At 33.9% G+C, this 19,191-nt stretch overlaps 2 protein-coding genes and 1 long non-coding RNA gene across 6 annotated transcripts; 2 read left to right on the plus strand and 1 right to left on the minus strand.

Annotated features, from left to right (window-relative positions):
* Positions 1-2,389: 2,389 nt before the first annotated feature.
* Positions 2,390-4,729, plus strand: LOC133682043 (uncharacterized protein C24B11.05-like). 3 transcript variants are annotated; one of them, XM_062105281.1, is made up of 8 exons: positions 2,390-2,475; positions 2,985-3,050; positions 3,181-3,246; positions 3,340-3,437; positions 3,525-3,650; positions 3,756-4,085; positions 4,209-4,274; positions 4,365-4,729. In XM_062105281.1, the coding sequence occupies exons 2-8, from the start codon at positions 2,999-3,001 to the stop codon at positions 4,515-4,517; spliced, it is 891 nt and encodes a 296-aa protein (XP_061961265.1). In that variant the 5' UTR covers positions 2,390-2,475; positions 2,985-2,998; the 3' UTR covers positions 4,518-4,729. The 3 variants fall into 3 exon arrangements, with proteins under 3 accessions (XP_061961265.1, XP_061961266.1, XP_061961264.1); XM_062105282.1 differs by lacking the exon at positions 2,390-2,475 and adding an exon at positions 2,483-2,726; XM_062105280.1 differs by lacking the exon at positions 2,390-2,475 and adding an exon at positions 2,814-2,835.
* Positions 4,730-7,229: 2,500 nt separating this feature from the next.
* Positions 7,230-8,993, minus strand: LOC133681866 (uncharacterized). Its single transcript, XR_009836571.1, has 2 exons — positions 8,823-8,993; positions 7,230-7,641 (listed from the first exon to the last, which is right to left on the minus strand). It is a non-coding gene; the product is annotated as an uncharacterized LOC133681866 (long non-coding RNA).
* LOC133681865 (uncharacterized) lies at positions 8,574-13,318 on the plus strand. Of its 2 annotated transcripts, XM_062105036.1 has the most exons (4): positions 8,574-8,705; positions 9,856-10,079; positions 11,323-11,490; positions 12,946-13,318. In XM_062105036.1, the coding sequence occupies exons 1-4, from the start codon at positions 8,675-8,677 to the stop codon at positions 13,141-13,143; spliced, it is 621 nt and encodes a 206-aa protein (XP_061961020.1). In that variant the 5' UTR covers positions 8,574-8,674; the 3' UTR covers positions 13,144-13,318. The 2 variants fall into 2 exon arrangements, with proteins under 2 accessions (XP_061961020.1, XP_061961019.1); XM_062105035.1 differs by lacking the exon at positions 8,574-8,705 and having other exon boundaries at positions 9,515-10,079.
* Positions 13,319-19,191: the final 5,873 nt, after the last annotated feature.

Below are 19,191 nucleotides of genomic sequence, written 5' to 3' on the forward strand. Positions count from 1 at the left end.
CAATTCGAAATATATATGGCCAGGTCGCATAGCTGAATCATCATTTATTTTAATTTTATTTATTTCACTTTATTTTATATTTTAATATCCCAACAAAAAAATCATCCTTTAGTTATTTTTTTTATTGCTCTAACTTTTTCGTGCTTATTTTACCGTAATCAAGGGAAAAAATAAACAAAGACGAGGGAGCAAAAAAAGAAGAAGAAGAGACCAATAACCTAAAAGTCTAAGGCCCAACTAACTTAACCTTCAGCCCATTATCCAAAGATCCTAAAAAGAGAGCCCAGAATAGTTAAAACCCATCACTCAAAGGCCCTCCGTGTAGTTTATTTATTTATTTTAATGAAACTCAGCCAGCATGATGATAATTATTTTCGAGTCTCTTATTCTTGTATATAAGATAAACAATACATCAGAAACGCATAATAATTCGCCACCGTCAGGATTAAAATAAAAGCTTAAAATCTGGAGGGTGTAGTTCAACTGGTTAGGTTCTAAGTTTGTATTTTAGAGGTTACCAGTTCGAGTTCCATAAACCTCAAGACCACTGGAGACTAATATGATTGTTAATTTCAGAACTCGTGAGATTAATTAATAGAAATATATGTAAGTTAACATAAATACTTATATTAATAAAAATAAATAAATAAATAAAAGCTTCAAAGTACAACTTGAGTTAGATACAATTCTGGAAGGAGGGTAAAGTGTCGTAAGAGCAAACAATTAAAAGTCGGTTGTTTCTGGAAATTAATTTTTAATTTGGCGAGGAGGAGGTAAAAAAGAATTGGACAGGTGAGATGGTAAAGTTGATAGGATTATGAGATATGTTTTTAATGTGTTTTTAATTTAAATTTTTCTGTCTATTAATAATAATAATTACGGATCTTAGGGTATAAATCCTGTTTCGCGAGCTTAGTTTGCTTACTCGAAATACTTTATATGTAAAAAAAGATTTTATTTTTATAAATTCTCTGTTAGTTGGAGTTAGTGCCATCCTAGCTTAGCTAAGAAAGAAGAAAATTGAAGGAATCTCAATTTCTGCAAGGGATGTGACTTTCGAATTTTATCTTTCAATATTATCGTATCTTTGCAATTTGACGTCATCAACACCATACTGTGACTCGGAGCAAACTCACCCCTGTTAAAAATGCAACAAACTGTAAGAACAGAATCGGAGTCGTTGAATTTGTCCCAACATAGACAACCAATTTTACGTTCATTTCTGGAATGCCCAAAAATATTTGCTTTAACCTCTTTTCTAACTTCTGGCAAGCCAATCATACTATATTTTAAGATACGTGAGGAAAACATTGTATACGTACCATGCATATAGATTTATTATATTACAAGTTACATTATAAATATAGAATATTTATATTGTGAACAACATTGTAGCATCATGAAGATATTGTCTTTTTTAATTTTTATGTCAAGTGTTGATAAATCTGGTTTGACAGCCAGAACCAATATTATTAGGTCTAGCTTGACAATAACATCTAATGTTATTGGGTTAACCTCGCCTGTCAGGCCAAATACCATCAAGTCAAGCTCGATCATCGCATTTAAAATATTTAAAATATTTTTTAAATTTAAAAAATATTATTATTAACCTGCGGTCATGGAGCGATTGCTGATATGCTAGAAAATAGAAAATCGCACGCCACGTATAGAAAGTAAAAGAGTGCTGAAGCCTGTGGGAGGGTGGTATTGCAATTTGATGATTGATTTGATAGATATTAACATTTGCATGAGATATACAATAGAACATTATTCTTGCCTATATAATATGCACCGTATCGAAAGAATAATCGTTATCTCTAGACTCTATTTAGCTGTTATTTTATCATATCCCGGATCGATTCCTAAATTCCACTCGAGTACTTATTCTCGATCTCGACAACCTGGCTAGCATATTTCCCGTTGCTTGCCTAGCATCGACCCGTTCCTTTTCTTCTTCTTCTTCTTTTTTGGTTTTTGCTTGAATATATTATGACATCGATGCAGATAAGAGGTGGCCAACATGCAGTGGAATTATGGACGGGATTTTAAAGTATTTTTTTGTTTAAAAATATATTAACATATATTTTTTATTTTTAATATCAACACATTAATTAATTTAAAAAAAAATAAAAAACTGTGTTCTGATAAGAGATTTTAAAATATGCAACCAAACCCTATGGTGCAAATCAATATGCGAAAGTAGGTTGGGCATTTGGCAAGTCTCAAAAAGCACTTGCAAAATCTAAGACAGTGACTGATAACAGAAATATACTGGAAGATAATGACTTGAACTAGTTCAGAATTGTACCAAATGCAAATCAAATATGCTTACCACCTCAGATACCGCCTGTGCCATCTCTCTTATTCCTCGTGTTGGTGGGTCATGCATGCATTTCTATATATAAATAGGTCCATTCAGCTGCTACTGGAATGTGCGTCAGACGTGTTCTATTTTCCATTTCGTGCTCTTTGAAGGTTGTTTTGCTGCACTCTGTTTCTTTAAATGATTTCTGTGTTTATTTTTGCTGCCCGGAGGAGGTTGATATTGATGCACCAAATTCATTGCCTTCATCATAATCTATATGAACCTGTTTCAGTGTTCCAATAATCACTTGACACGACACCTCCTGAAAATGGAAACGCAAGCCGAACATAATTATAACTTGCTATAAATTGGAAACTCTTGAGTGTTATTTAGGCCTCTACTCTTCCAACGGGTTCATTAGGTCCTTGCTTTCATTCTTTTTCTACCCATTCATTCACTTTCATTCCTTCTAAATGACTATATATGTTTAGCAGCGTTCCATGGTTATCATTTATCCGCTTTGCCAATGTGTTCGTTGTTCTTCTTTCTTTCTTTCATTCTTTTCCCCTCAAGTTTGTTACAGTGCTGATTTTTTAAGTCTTTCAAGTGGTTTTTTCACTTTATCTTGCCTTATTTAAGGTTCTCGAACCTGGGAAGTCTTACAGAAACCTTCTTGCAGGGAAACTTTTTAAGATGGACACTGCTGAGAGGGCCAATGGACCAAAATATGAGTGCCTGCTCTTTGGTACGTTAAAGCCAGTGATTTGTTAATTTGCTGACAAGCTGGGATATCCAACAGAGAGCTTACGAAATCTGATTTACATTTTCTTAATTTCTTAATTTATCTGTATAATTAATGACGATATGCTTTCCAGACATGGATGATACTCTGTACCCCTTGAGCTTGGGTCTCAACTTGGCTTGCCGCAAAAACATTGAAGGTTAGACCAGTAGTACAGAAACAGTCATCACGGTAATCACAGGTGACCAATTCAATTACATCAATAATGCGGGTTGAGTTATTCTCTTTGCAGAGTTCATGTTGCATAAGCTACATATTGAAGAAAGTGAAGTCCCGAGGATGTGCTTGGAATTATACAGGGAACATGGAACAACAATGGCCGGTCTAAAGGTGAAATTCTATCCTTGATTCTTCTTCTTCTTCTTCTTCTTCTCGGCTGGGAGTTTAACTAATAAATCTTAACACAATGAAAACCAGGCTCTTGGCTATGAGTTTGATGACGATGAGTTTCATGCCTTCGTTCATGGAAGATTGCCTTACGAAACACTGAAGCCTGATCCGGTGCTAAGGAACCTTCTACTTTCCTTGCCACAGCGTAAAATAGTAAGTAAAATTTAATTCCATTCTTTCCGTTCAAACGAAACATATTTCAGCAAAGTAGACATGGAGTGTTGGTAACTTTTCTAAGATGTGCCCAAACGTTTTCAGATCTTCACAAATGCTGATAAGGCGCATGCAGCTGAAGTTCTCAAAAGGTTGGGATTGGAAGATTGTTTTGAGGGCGTCATATGCTATGAAACCCTTAATCCTCCTCTAGAAACTGCAAATAACATGGATGCATTAGATAATGATGCAGTGATTGCAGGAGGTGAACCAGAGCCAAGTGACTTTCATGGTACTGCTGCCACTGGAAGCAAAACAATATTAAAAAATGCATTAGATAATGGTATCAGCTCCAAGTCACGAATCCTCTGTAAACCCTCTCTGGAGGCCATCGAAGCAGCTATTCAGATTGCAAATGTGGACCCAAAGAAGACAGTAATATTTGACTTCTAACTTCAACCTGAAAACTAGCATTGTTCTGCTTCAAATTTCCAGAGATCATGTGGAGTTATATACATCTCATTTCTTTTTTCTCCCCTTTTCCTTCATTCTTCTTAGATCTTCTTTGACGACAGTGCTCGAAACATTGCTAGTGGGAAAGCAGCAGGACTTCGTACTGTTATTGTAAGCTCTACAGATCACTGCTTTTCTTGTTATCATCAGCAATCACACAGTAGAACAGACTAGTAATGTGTTTTTCAATAATCATGGCAGGTAGGGAGCTCAGTCCTTGTACCAGGTGCAGACCATGGCTTGAGGAACATCCACAATATCAAAGAAGCGATACCTGAAATATGGGAGGATGAAGGAGAGCAGAGTGAGCAAGTTATCCAGTCCACTGCAGTTGAAACTGTGGTCCATGCTTAGGTTTTCCCTTCAGCTACCTCACATTTACCCAACAAATCTGGTCATTGATAGCAAAGTGAGCTAATAGCCAAAAGATGGAAGGAAATAAAGTACTGATGGTAAATTCAGTCTTCATGGAAAAATCTCTACCGTGAAACTAATAGCTCATTGGTTTTGTTATGGGCATGTGGCACATTATACTACATATGAATTCATGTAGCATTGTTGAGTTATCAGTGTGATACAAACGTTATATGCATTTATGTTCACTTAACAATACTATATCCACCTCTACCATGAGCTTACAAAACAGAGCTTGCACTGATTATTGTCCTGAACTACGCTCAAGTTCGGATCAATTTTTTTTTATATATATATATATAAATATTTAAATATTGTTAATATGTTTTCTAATTAAAATAATTATAATTATAAACTCATATGATGTAAATTCAGTGATATCTTTTTAAAATATTAATACGGTGATATATTAAATGATATTTTTCTTAAATATTAAAATAATAATATATTAAATCGATCCGAGTTAACTTGTAAAATTTGTGATCCGGATCATAAAACTATAAAAAATCTATAAAAAATAAATTATAATAAATTATAAAAATCAATTCCTAATCAATCTATTGTTGAAGGACATAATTAAAAAATAAATTGTTAAATTAAAAAATGATAAAAAAAACTATTGAGTTAATCTAGGTTAACCATCTAAACCCACGATCTGGGTCATGAAATCGAGATAACCCCATAAAAAGCAAGTCAAAAAACATTATAAAGCTTAATTTTTCAACTAAACTCATTTTGAAGAATGAAATTAAAAAAAATCAATTAAAAAAATAGACAAAAAATAACAACTCATGTTAACACGGGCTAACCTATTAAACTTGAACCTTAGATCATGAGATAAAATAACTTCATAAAAAATAAAAATTAAAAATTACAAAACTCTATTTCCAACAGATAAAATATTGAATGTTGAAAAACAAAAATCAAAAGGCTAAACCAATGAGACTGTGATAATTACAAAGACTGCAAATTAAAAAAAAATTATGAAGTTCAATTCCCCCAACAAATAAAATTGAAAAAAAAAATAAAAAAATGGTTAAGTTGTTAGAGGAAAAAATTGTAAAAAAAAACAATTAAAAAAGGATCCAAAAAAATAAATTGAACCTGTTAAATTTGTGACCTGGGTTATGAGATCAAGATAACCTCATAAAAAGCAAATCGAGAAAAATAACAAAGCCTAATTAAAAAATTATTCAATTAAAAAAGAACCTAAAAAATAAACATAATCAACATAAATCAACTTGTCAAACTTGTGATACGGTCAATAAGATCAGGATAACTACAAAAAAACAATTAAAAAATTTAATTTTCAACCAACTCAAGTTTAAAAGATGAAATCGAAAAAAACCAATTAGAAAAGGCAACAAAAAACCAACTCAAGTTAACTTGGATTAATCTGACAAATTAATTAGAAAAAATCTTCTTTTCTCCCTAAGTTTTCTCAACAAACTCTCTATATATATATTTATTATAAACAAAACACAAGTTCTTAATAAATTTATAGAAATTGTTTTCTATAAATTTAAAATTTAATTTGCTCTATTCTTAAAATATATAGCTTTCAACCTCGAACAAAAAATATACAATTAATTCCTTAAAAATAGAAAACTTCACGTCTCAAACCTATTTACTGTACCCACTTACATTACAGAATCCTTTGAAATGCTCTCTCTAAATGTTTTGACACCATTTCCTTTTCATGCTATCTTTCCGGATCAAGACGTGGAGGAGAAAGAAAAGGAAAAAGGGCATCTCTCCACCTCCGCCCATAGAACAAGTAGGAACTAATGTTCTCATTCTTATTCCCTCGTGCATGACCTCCGTCAACCAACCGAGACATCATCAAGTAAATATCTCTATCAGATTGCCGCTGCCAAGTGTTTCCTGTCCATGTAATAATAACAGGGTATAAATATGCCCAAGCCTCCCGAAGTTTCAGAGTTCTAATTCTCGAGAACACAACGTAAAACATTTCACATTAGAAACACAGGAACTGTGGAAAGTTCCCCCTAGATTTATAGTTTTTTTAAGAGATGATGAAGTTTGATATGCAACAGCCAAAGGAACAAAACTGCCAAAGCTATCTTACCTTTACTGTACAAATGGCCCCCATTGGTATTTGGGCCTGCATTTGCCATGCTCAACACAGCAGGTCCAACATGCTTCGCTGCAAATTATGGCTTCAGAATTTTAGCAACCTGCTAGCCATTTCCTACCAAGACCCCAGTCAAATCACCCATGTTACAGAATAAAAGACAAAAAAGGATTGGGGTGTTTATGTGATGCTCCGAATTATTGAAGTTTACATATATACTTATTCAAGCTCTTGCAAATACTCGCAGGCAAAGCTCTCATCTTCAAAGCTAAAATATGACAGAATTACTTATTTGTTTGTGTCGGTCACACAATCATTTGAAAGTCCTCTCAGACAATAAATAAAGCACCAGCTCGGGGAGACAAGTGAACTGAAAGTGGGGCTAAACCTATTTAATTTTTGGTTATTTTAGATTGAAATGCACCACATACCTGTAAGGGTAAAAAATGCTGAAACTGGGCTGTGTTGTAGTTTTACTTTCTTTTGCCAGTTTTGTGGACCTATTCCATGACTAGTCTCAACATTTGAGAGCAGATTGATGCTAAAGAAGCAAGGGAAAAGAAAGGCCATCTTCTGCATTGGGCATTGGTAATCATATCTCAATTTTCTGTATCACTACTTAACATAGATAGAAAAGAAATCCATTGAGATATGATGCCTGAAAACGAAACTTAGCTGTCCATTGTTCTAAAGACTTTTTAAGTGTATCGTCACTGAATACCAAAGCAAAGGGATTGATTAAGCAGCTACACTTGCAATTGGGTTGACGCACATCATTCTTTGATTCTTCATAGAAGATGATTTAGAAAGCTGACAGGAAAATCCGATGCATAGTGAGATCTTGAAGCCAAGGCTCTTCCAAGGCAGTTCAAAGTAGGACTTCGAGAGTAACCAGTCCAGGCATTTCTGATGGTAGATATCTTATGTGGCCTGCTTGCATTCAAAACGACATGGTCATAACCACACTGCCTGTAAATAATGAATCAGATGAAAGAAAACAAGTCACATATTAAGGGTATGAACCAGAATAGGTAAGAACTAGTATATTTTTGAACATTTTTTGAGCAAGTCTACTGACAAACAAATTAATCACTGGCCAAGGCATCAAAGTGTGATGTCATTAAACAGAAAATTTGCTTGCTGCGACAGAGTAAATGTGATCAACACACGTCTTGAGATCTCATTATTTAATCATCTCACTCCCCTACTGATAATAACCGGTTAGTAATTAGCTGTTAGAATCAAGTTTCTAGTAACCCCCCTTTTCTTTTTTCATTGCTGTGAAGGTTGCATAAAGGGCACAGCGGTGCACAAAATGATGAAATGGCAGATGAGCTGGCCTTATTTGAATGATTAATACTCCATTTCATACATTTTCAAGTTTTTGTTATTCGAAATACATTGATAGATTACAAGAATTCTCCAAAATGAACTGAAATATAAAGAAAAGCACATCGAAAGCTGACGTCACAGGAAAACAATTTGAAGGTCATGCTTAAGTGATTCCATGGAAAGCCACACAAGCAGCTAAGAATTCAGCAACTCAAAGGGCGAGTTGTCCCAAGTACAATAGTATGGCCTACAAGTCAAGAAAGCATCTGGATAATATAATACTCGTTCAATTTATTAATAGCCTTCCAACTTGGGAACAATATACTGTGAGATTAATAAAAGCAGTTGCGGGAAATAAATGCACATTAATTCTAGCCAAATAATCTATTGAAGCAGGGATGTGCAGAGTTGACTCCTGGAAAAAAAAATGGCTAGAAGACGGGATTCGATAGATGGTGAACTGAATGTTAAAATCACATTGAAGCTCCAACTGTCAAAATCACGTTGGAATATTACAAAGAGGCATGGGAACCCATTTCTGTGTAATTCTCTATATATTTAGTGCGTATATTAGTAAGCCCAAAAACACAGACATTGCAAAACAAAGAAACCAGCAACAGCAAAAACAAGAACTGGGTTCTTGAAGGTTTTCCCAATCCAATTAGCAACCATGGCAGCAGCGGATACAACAATGCCCCAAGGTATGTCATTTCATTATTCTCTACTGTGCGCATTTTCTGTGTTTATGTTGTTGTTTCAAGGTGTTAAACTTGAGAGAGACTGTGTGATTATACTATGGAGTATGGAGTGAGACTGACCTGAGAAACAAGGTGAGTACTGTGTACCATTTTCATTGAGGATGTAGATGCCATTTCCTTGGCAGGTAAAGAGTAGAGGAGAGCAATTTTTTCCTTTTTGGCTGTGTTTGTGCTTCGAAGCAGAGGAAAGACAACTTTTTTAGCGCAAGGCTGGTTGAGGCAGTGTTGAACTTCGAGAGGACAACGAAAAAAAAAATGTTAGGCAGGTACTACCTCGTTTTAGGGGTAAATTTTGAAAAAAAAATATTTAAAATTATTTTTTAAAATATATTTTCAAATTGTTTTGATATATTAATAAAAATAATTTTTAAAAAAATAAAAAAATTATTTTAATATATTTTTAAATAAAAAATATTTTAAACTATAATTATTATTATAATTTTTAAATCTATCTCCCTGATCTAATGTACGTCACAAGTTTTAGCATCTCACTCATTATTGATTGGGCTGGGTATGCAGCAACCCGGCCTTAGGAATTTAACTATCTAATTCAAAATGAATGTGCATAACTTTAGCATATTTTAAAAATGATAATAATTTAACTTCTTGTTATTTTTGCTTCAATTTGTAAAAAAAAAAAAAATACACTTGAAATTTTAGACTGGAGCAAGCCTTATCGTGATTCTTGAGACCATGGAGTGTAAGGCCCATGTGTATTGTAGAGATCCAACTCAGCTACTTTTATGGGGCTCACCAAATCCAAAATCTCACACGCAGCGCAGGCAGTAGGCTGGCTGCAGCCTGCAAACAAGAAATGCGGGGTTGTTGTCGGAAGTGAGCGAAATAATGCGCGCCTTTGCAGTCCCAATAGACTATTACTACAGCTGCTACTCCTCTTATCCTTGTCTCTTGCTCCCACCGTCTTTCACTAACACCAAGCTCTCATCTTTCCCTCCTAAATTCGCTAGCCTGAGCTCACAAGCAACGCACCGCCTTCCATCCCAATTCAGACCCACCAGGCTTCGTTGTTCAAATTCCGGGTCGTCCACATTTCTGGACGGGGATGATGATGATGGGTATTGTTCTTATGCAGGTGAGGAGGAGTCGGGAGATAGTGTAAGAGAGGATGGTGTTTTTATAGAGATAAAGAAGCTTCAAAAGAATTCGAGGAGAATTCGGTCCAAGATTTCCATAAATGCTAGCCTTGACACTGTGTGGAAGATTTTAACTGATTATGAGAAGTTGGCTGATTTCATTCCTGGTCTTGCCGTCAGCAAATTGATTGACAAGAAAGACAAATTCGCTCGTCTTTATCAGGTAAATTCAATTCATTCTTTCTTAATTTTCAGTTTCTCTATAAAACTGGAAGTAGATACTTTTTTTTTATGTTTGATTATACATCAGGATATATCATAACAGCTTGCAGTTTCAAAAATGTAATCTGAACTGCAAGTTTATAATATATTTGTGGGTTTTGTTGAAGAGTTTTTATTTCGTAATCGAGTGTTGTTTTGGAATGAATATGTAGAGCTACAATAAATACATTCTTGAAAAGGATATTCTTGCCTGATGTAGTTTTACATTCTACTCGTTGGAGTTTTTTATATTGAATTATTGATGATTGTAAAAAAGAAATGAAGGGAGTGGTGTGCATACAAGTGACGGAATGGAGATAAGAGAGAGTTGAGGGGGGAGGAGCAAGAAAAATAACTTAGGGAGCCTAAACTTTGAAACAGAGGCGGTTTACAGGAGATTAGACGGTTTAGTAACTGGGAACTTTTAGTAGATCTGTAATTAGCCAGAAGGCGAAGCTGTTTAGTTGTTGGCTTGTGATGAGAAAATTTAGAAAGAGTCTTATGTTCTAGAACAAGCCGAAATGGAGTTTTGAAGTGTTTTTTTAGTGGAAATGAGTTGCCTTCTTCCATTAGGGAAGTCTTGAGTTAGAGAAATAATGTGTTGATAGGGTGAGATGTGTCATGGATAGCAAGTTTAGTGGAAATATGGGGCATTGAAAACACATGATTGAAGTTTGGGCCTTAAGTAAGGTCAATAAGGGTTTGAGCCTTCTTGACGAGTCATGATTTGAGTCCACTGAGTCAATTCTCCCCAAGACACCAATAGACTGATATAGGATCTTTCCATAAATATCTCAACATTTATCGTCTGTCACTTGTAATAAAAACATTGATTGACAAGTAGATATTTGATTAGTTAATGTTTTTTCTTCAAGTTACTAAAAACCTTGATTAACTTGTGATTTATCATTGTGGTTGAAACATAGGTGAGCATTGTGCCTTTCTGTTTTTCTCTCTCCGCGCACATGCACACAATTGCACAAGAATGTGCACACACACACAGGTGCACAGCAACACACAAACACACATGTGCTGCCTTTCTCTGTATTTTTATTCGACTGAAATCTAAACTTGCATCATAGATCATTGATAGAATTTTTTCTACGACTTGAATTGAAAACCCCATTCTTAAATAAATTATGGTCACAAGTTTAGCTGAAACATATTTTCTTGACCTTATTATATCATTGTATTTGTATTAACAGATTGGACAGCAAAACTTGGCATTTGGCCTAAAATTTAATGCAAAAGCAATTTTGGATTGTTATGAGAGAGATCTTCAGACTCTTGCTTCTGGGGAAAAGCGTGATATTGAATTTAAGATGACAGAAGGTGACTTTCAGTTTTTTGAAGGAAAGTGGTCTATTGAACAGGTACGAATTAGTTGTTTCTTGGTTGTTCAGCATCTCCGTATTCACTGGCTATGACTTTGTATATTTGAGACTTCAATCAAGCTCTTTAGACCTTAACAGAAAGTCTATCCAAGTTAGCACAGTTTTTTCTAGGAGTGCAAACTTCATATTTTCATCATTAAGAATGATATAGGATCTGGTTTCTTGCTTACTCTGGAAAGGTTACAGCTGACATGGCCGGCACCTGAAAGATTTACGTTGGTCTTGTGTTCAAGCAAATTAGAATAGTACTTGATGTTATGAAAGTTCCTGGATGGTGTGAAATAATGGTAGTGACAAAGGTATCCTATAGTAAGCAGCTCGGAGAATTGAGTTTATCAGAACTCCAACCTATAGAGACTTTCCCAAAACGATTGAACCAAGAATCTGGTAACATGTTGAATCAATTTTTTTACTGGCTTATGATAGCATGTTGAGATGCTATGTACAAACTCCTGAGCAGTGAGCACAGCCATTGCACCAGGTGAAAAATCCACAGCCCAATGGCCAAAGGTTTTGCGTTAAGATTTGGTGTCTGATGTGTATATCTAACTCCACTAGTGACTGCTCTCTTTTGGCTCTGCAGTTGATGATAACTAGGCATTCCAACCAGTGTATAAAGTTTTGACCGTGATATTGTGTTTTAGATTAAGAGCAAACAATATTTACATCTGCAAGACATCTGATTTACATGAAACTATATAGATAAAATTTGGCATAAAAATGTTTCATGCCACTTATAATCCTTTTAGATGCTGAACTCAATTGAAAATGCTTTCAATTCCTTAATTATTAAGAATCGAACCATCTAGGTGGTGGCCTAGTGGTAAAAGCTTGGGACCAAGAGGTTTGCTCCCTCTGTGGTCTCAGGTTCGAGCCCTGTGGTTGCTCATATGATGGCCACTGGAGGTTTACATGGTCGTTAACTTCAGGGCCCGTGGGATTAGTCGAGGTGCGCGCAAGCTGGCCCGGACACCCATGTTAAACTAAAAAAAAAAAAGAATCGGGAATTTTTCCTTCTTTTCCATCCAGCCTTATGGAGGCTATATCATCTGTCTAATCTTCAAAAGTTTGAGTTTATTCTATCATTGTTTGTACATTGTTATTAACCCTCCTGGCACACTGGCAAGTCATTTAGTTTCCGTTTCTGTGTTTGACCCTATAGTTGACTGCATGTAAATGATATGTACAATGAATGATTTTTTCGAGGAATTATTCGGTTTATCAAAAACTGTACCCCTCACAAAAACATGGGACCTATGAATTATTTTCATAGTGGGTCTCGTGTTTTTTTTCGAGAGGACGGAGTACAACTATTGGCAAACCTGATAATTTCTTCTTTCGTTTTATGACTTTCAGCGGTAAGTCTGTGGAGAATCTCTTGTTTTCTACTTTTCATTGCAAAAGCATATGATTCAAATATGATGGTTCATGCAGCTTGCTAAACCCAAAACTGAAGATTCCGTTGGTCAAGAGTATGAGACAACTCTTTCATATTTGGTGGATGTAAAGCCTAAGATGTGGTTGCCTGTTAACCTAATTGAAGGTAGAATCTGCAAGGAGATAAAATCAAATCTCACATGCATCCGAGAAGAAGCACAGAAAGTGATTGATGATGCTCAGCATGACCAATAGTGTTATTGGCACAACCAAATAATTTCTGTCCATGAGGGCCGTATATTTTGTCAACGATTTTGTATGGTGAATCGTTTAAGGACAAATAATAATCTTTTTTAGTGTACATTTGGCTCGAATGTCCACTTGTGCCTTACAAAGAGAATGAAGGAAAATATAGGAGGAATTACTTTCATGATTCATTCTTCTTTTCAAATGTCGAATATATAAAATCTACATATAGAGTTGTATGCACAGGTAGGATCTCCATGATCTGAAACCACGATTATTTGTCTAATGACTCGTCACATTGGTTTGTCAAGCAGTGATTGCATTTGCAGATATCTTCCCAGGAAGTTTGATCGTATTATCTGGATCTTGCTCGCCAAGAAATCAGATCATATGCGTTTAGTTTGGCAATAATGAGTAGTATTCTGCTATTCATGTGTCCACCGCTCCTTGTATTCTTCAGCTCTGCCAGGTGCATCAGCCTGTGGATATCCCAAACGCTCAAATTCTTAATCTAGCATCCCTTTAAACCGAAAAGAAAACTCCTTTGGGGAAACATTAAAGTGAATCTAGGGCTACAACTTTATTAAAAGTGTGTCTCACAGGCCGCAATCTATGGTGAATGAGCTGTTAAGTGCAAGGGAAAAAGGTAGGATAGAAATTAAAATGTCCCCGTGATTGGTCACAAATGGAGTCATAATTGATCACCAAGAGGAGAATATTTGAGTTTAACTCGACCAAGGAGACAAATCTACTCTAGTGATATGGGACCATAAGGTTTGACCCATTTGGATGCAAGTGATATTCCTACAACACCTGCTATTGTTTAGCTGAAATTATTCCAAATGGGAGCAGCACTGACATCCTTGAGTTCGAGTTGGCAAGAAAGTTGGATTGTTAGGAATGGCATAGATGCAGAATTGTGCTTTCAATCCGTTTCTATACCCACCAACATTTCAGCACATGACTTGTTAATCTCAAGCACTTTGCCGCAACCTTAAACTATCACTAGTTTGGTAGGTTTGATTCATTGTTTTCATGTTCTGGCTTGTCAATTTCAAATTCATCTGGCTGAGTTAAATGGGACTGAGTTGAATCAGGGACTTTGATTGATTTTCACATCCATCCAGGGTATAGTTCTTACGACACACTTGGTGAACATTAAATTAATGAAATGTAGTTACAGATTTTGTGGTAGGAGCCAGAATAATTCATTTAAAATGAAACTCATATATGAATCACCACTTCCACGAGCTCTTTCTTTTTCCAAAGCTGCTAACTAGGACTGCCACACCTACATTTGACTTGTGTATGATTCTTAAATAGGTCTGCCCTAATTCATCATTCACGGCTGCTCATGAGATGCCATAAAGCGGAGGGACTGCTCCGGTACTCTATACAGCGACAGGAGGAGCTCGAGGGCACACAAATATCTGGTAGAGCTTGCACCTGTGCATGCGACTTCACACAAAAAAAATGTTGGGCTCTCTATTGTCTACTGTGAAATTGTACCCGTGACCCGAGAGTTCCAGAGTTATTACTTGTAGAGGAAAAGAAAAGTATCCTGTGTGCATTGCATATCTGAGTTCAGTCCACGTGAAAAATTGGTCCCTGTTTGGTGAGGCCGGTTATATCTATATATCTAGTTTAGAATTTTTTTCATGGAGGAGAAAATCACGTCATAGGCTAATCAAGGCGGTGGTTGGTTGGTACGAGATTCAATCCAATGAATCTTGTTAACGCAACGACTTATCTTAATAATCAAAAATAAAAAATCAGTAATTTTAGATTCGAGTTATGTGATTACTAATATGATAATCACTGAAAGATTATATAATTGTTAATTTTAAGACTTATAAGATTAGTCGAGGTATACTCAAGTTAACCCGGATATCTATATTGATAAAAAAAACCCATTTTATATTTATTAAAAACTAAATAATTATTTGTCGAGGAAACATGGTTCAGGAAAACACATGTTTTTGTTAACAAGGTGCTTTTCAAAAATCACGTGGTTGAAAAAAATATACATCTTCTTATTTGAAAAACAAAACCCTAGAATGACTATAGAATCTCTTGAAAAACAAAAACCCACGATTTAAATATTATATAAATATAGACGCAGCAGTGTCCACTGTGTGGGTTCCAAATTTAACATTTTCACTGCAGCATCATTTAAAAAGAAAAAAGAAAAAAGAAAAAAGAAAAAAGAAAAAGCAACACCAAACAACATTATGATTCTTTTGGAAAATGAAATGGTACATTAATTACTCTTTTACGTGCCTGATGCTTCCGAGCCATTATCATTCGACAGGATCAGTTGACATTTGTGGTTGGAAAGCTTTGTTTTTATTTATTTATTATATTTTAATTTTGGTGGGTAGGGACTTCTTGGATTGAGCAAGGATACGATAAAGGAGAACATAATGGGTTTAAACATAATCGCAATTAATCATGATCTCTAAGCACTAATTGTCAAAACCTATGACCATTTGGTAAGAGATAATCAACCGAAACACCACAAGTGGATTTGGAGAAATTAAGATACTTGATTTACTATAATAATAATAAGGAATGTTTCTTTCATGTAAATTAGTTTTTTTTAATTTTTATTTTTTTTATTAAAAAAATTGATCAAAAAAATATTTTTTTAGTTAAAAAAATTTAGCTTAGTTTTTTTAAAAAAAAATTATTTTGAACGAAAACATTTTTCAAAAGTTAAATTTTTTTTAGAAATTTTATATTATTTGCTAATTATATTAAATTTGGTCTTCAAACTTTTAATTGCTATATATTTTGTTTTGATTTTTTTTTTCAATTTCATCTCTTAAAATTTTATTTAATTTTATTTTTATATCAACTTTGATCCTTATTTTTGTAATTATTATTTGTTTTTTTCTTCTCATTTTCTTAGCTTAATTGAATTTTTTTTATCTATCAGATTTGGTCCTCGTTCTTTTTATTGTTATTTATTTTATTTGAAATAATTTATGAAATTATAATTATTATTTCTTTAATCTTATCATCTTTCAACTTTTTCATATGTTAGATTTGACTTTCACTATTTTAATGTTATTTATTTATTTGAGATAACTTATGAAATTAAATTTTCTTTTTAATTTTATTTTCATTTAACGTTTTAATTTGTAAGATTTGTTACTCATTATTTTAATAAACTTGAAAAAAATATTAACAATTTATTTTCCATGACATAGTCAAACACTGAAAAAATATTTTTCAATATATTTTTCATGATACTACCATATATCAAAAAATAATTTACTTTTCAGGAATTTATTTTTTAAAAAAATTATTTTCCAAATAAAAATTACTTTCCACCAAACAAACAATACTAAAATACTTTAAGGGTGCCTTTTTTTCACATGTTTTTGTGTTTTGTGGTGTGAAAAACACAGTTAATTGTTTGGTAATACACCAAACTGTGTTTTATATCGTGGGTCCCATCAAAAAATTAAATTTGAAACGCAGTTTTTACATTTTTTTTAGCTGAGTTTTGTAAAACTCTATTTGTTTTTACGTTTTAAAAGTATTTTTTTCAAAATTTGAAATTTTTTTATTTTTTTTCTTTTATTCAAATTATTTTTTTTATATTTTCAGATCATTTTGATGCGTTAATATCAAAAATAATTTTTAAAAAATAAAAAAAATTATTTTGATACATTTCCAAGTAAAAAACACTTTTAAAAAATAACCATAACCAAATATTTTATATATATTTTTTACTATATATAAACCCCAATCATATTTTTTATCAAACACATACCTAAATCCAACTATCAATATCTAACCACATATTTTTTTTTAAATTACAACCACGAAATTTACCTCAAAATAAAAAATGAACGTACTCTAAACGTACACTTTTATGTTATTATCACCGACACGCGTCTCGTTGCCGCTGCTCTGCCTGGTGTAAAGACTCGAGGATTTTTATATTGCAAGAGAGAAGAAGAAGAAGGAGTGTCTTGTTCTAGCGCGGGTGGTTTGGAAGGATGTGAAGGATCAAAATAGACCAGATGGGCTTTTTATAATTTTTTTTCCTACTTTCTTTCTTCTCAATGGAGGTTCCTGACTAGGGTTTTTGTTTTCATAGGGAGATTTTGTTGCATTAACTCGTGGGTGAGATCCCCCAAAACAATATATAATTATGAAGGTGGGTTAGACTTTGATTAGAGATGCCCACTTCAACCCCTCGTCGTCGTCTTCTTCTTCTTCTTCTTCTGTTTTTTTTAATAAGAAATGTCATTGTTTATTGACGGATTTCATCACTATTCTTGCGTGCACAGATCTTAAAAACACGCAAAAGGATAGAAAGAAGAATAATTAAATCTTGATGGTCGTGTCTATTAAAAAAAAGAAGAAGAAAAGAGCGTTGAAAGGAGAACAACCGAGAGTAGAAGGTGGCCAGCCTCTCTTTTTCTACCGTCTGGTGGATTTGGTTAAGTCAACAATATGGGGTGGGTGTTCATGGAATTGCAAGGGAGTGGAGTTGGCATCCTGTGCATGCTACTGGTTAGGCACTGACTACACAAACATACATACATACATATGAAAAATACTAATACAAGTTGTTTTTTTCTTAAAAAAATAAAAATCCAGACAATAAAATTACTCAAAGAGAGCACATCTAATAAAAAACCGTAGGTTTTTAAATGTTGAATAAATATTGAATGATGAAATTGAAAAGGTATGAGTTTTAACAAAGAAAAAAAAAAGCAAATTTGAGTGAACATTCTAAACCAATTTAGTATCCAATAATAAAACAATTTAGAAAAACATTTAAAGTAAAAAAATAGCAATAAAAAGAATGATGATTAACTTTTATAGAAAAAAAAATTAAGGATGATGAAATTGTAAAAAAAATCAATTCAAGAAACTTTCTCAAATAAAACAAATAGCAATTAAAATAATAAAAACTAGATTTGCAAGATGAAAAATTAAAGGGGGATGAAATCAAAAAATAATTCTAGTTTTATAAATTATTCTAGATAAAATAAATAGCAAGCATGAAAATAAAGATCAAATTTGAAGGAACAACAAACTGAAGGGTTGTTTTGAAGTTTTGAAGAGGCAACACAAAAATCGAGCAAAAGAAAGAAAAATAAAATAAAATAAAGGATGTTGACACCAAACCAAAGGGATGTTGGCCACGCGCACCGCCTCACGGATGGGACGCCAAAACAATTCAAATGTTGTCATAGAAGGTAGAGTTTAGTTACCAAACAATTATGCACTCGTCACCCATCCCTGAGCGCATGCAACTTTCTTTTAATAATATTTAATATTTTAAAAACCATGTTAAAAATACAAAATAATCTCCTCGATAATAGTTTAGTAGATTTTTCCTTTTAAGGGTCAGCTAAGCGACAAAGTAGCGATAAGAGCAAATTCAAATTAGCCTCTCTGGCAAGGTATAAAGATTGCACATGTTAACCATCTAGGTGATGGTCTAGTGGTAAGAGTTTGAGACTAAGAGGTTTGCTTCGTCTATAGTCTCAGGTTCGAGTCATGTGGTTACTCATATGATAGCCACTGGAGGCTTATATGGTCGTTAACTTCAAGGTTTGTGAGATTAGTCGAGATACACGTAAGCTGGACCGGACACCCACGTCAAACTAAAAAAAAATAAAAATTGCACATGCTGTTAAGAGATAATATCCACACTATTAATTTGCTGCTGGAAATCCAAACCAAAAGCAAATTGCTATAAATAATTGAACAAAATTAAACACTGAAAGAATTTTTCAACGATGGAAATTCATCCGCCGAGTGTAAGTGTAGCTTTCTATCGCTTGCAAGGACTTATCTCACAAATGACAAATTTGTTCAGTCAACACTTGGCAGTGAATTAATTGAACAAAATCGTATATTTATTGGAAGATCAATCAATCTCGCTGTGGTTCTTGTCTCTGTAACAAATCCCAATGAGAGCTGTTCGCTTGAAAATTCTTTTGAAAGCTGTTTTTGTGCCTTTGCGGGGCAATAACTTTTATTTTAAAAAAAAAACAAATTGCAGAGACAAACTTTCATCTTGTTTTA

This window comes from Populus nigra, chromosome 2, assembly GCF_951802175.1.
Source record: "Populus nigra chromosome 2, ddPopNigr1.1, whole genome shotgun sequence".
NCBI classification, from domain to species: domain Eukaryota; kingdom Viridiplantae; phylum Streptophyta; class Magnoliopsida; order Malpighiales; family Salicaceae; genus Populus; species Populus nigra.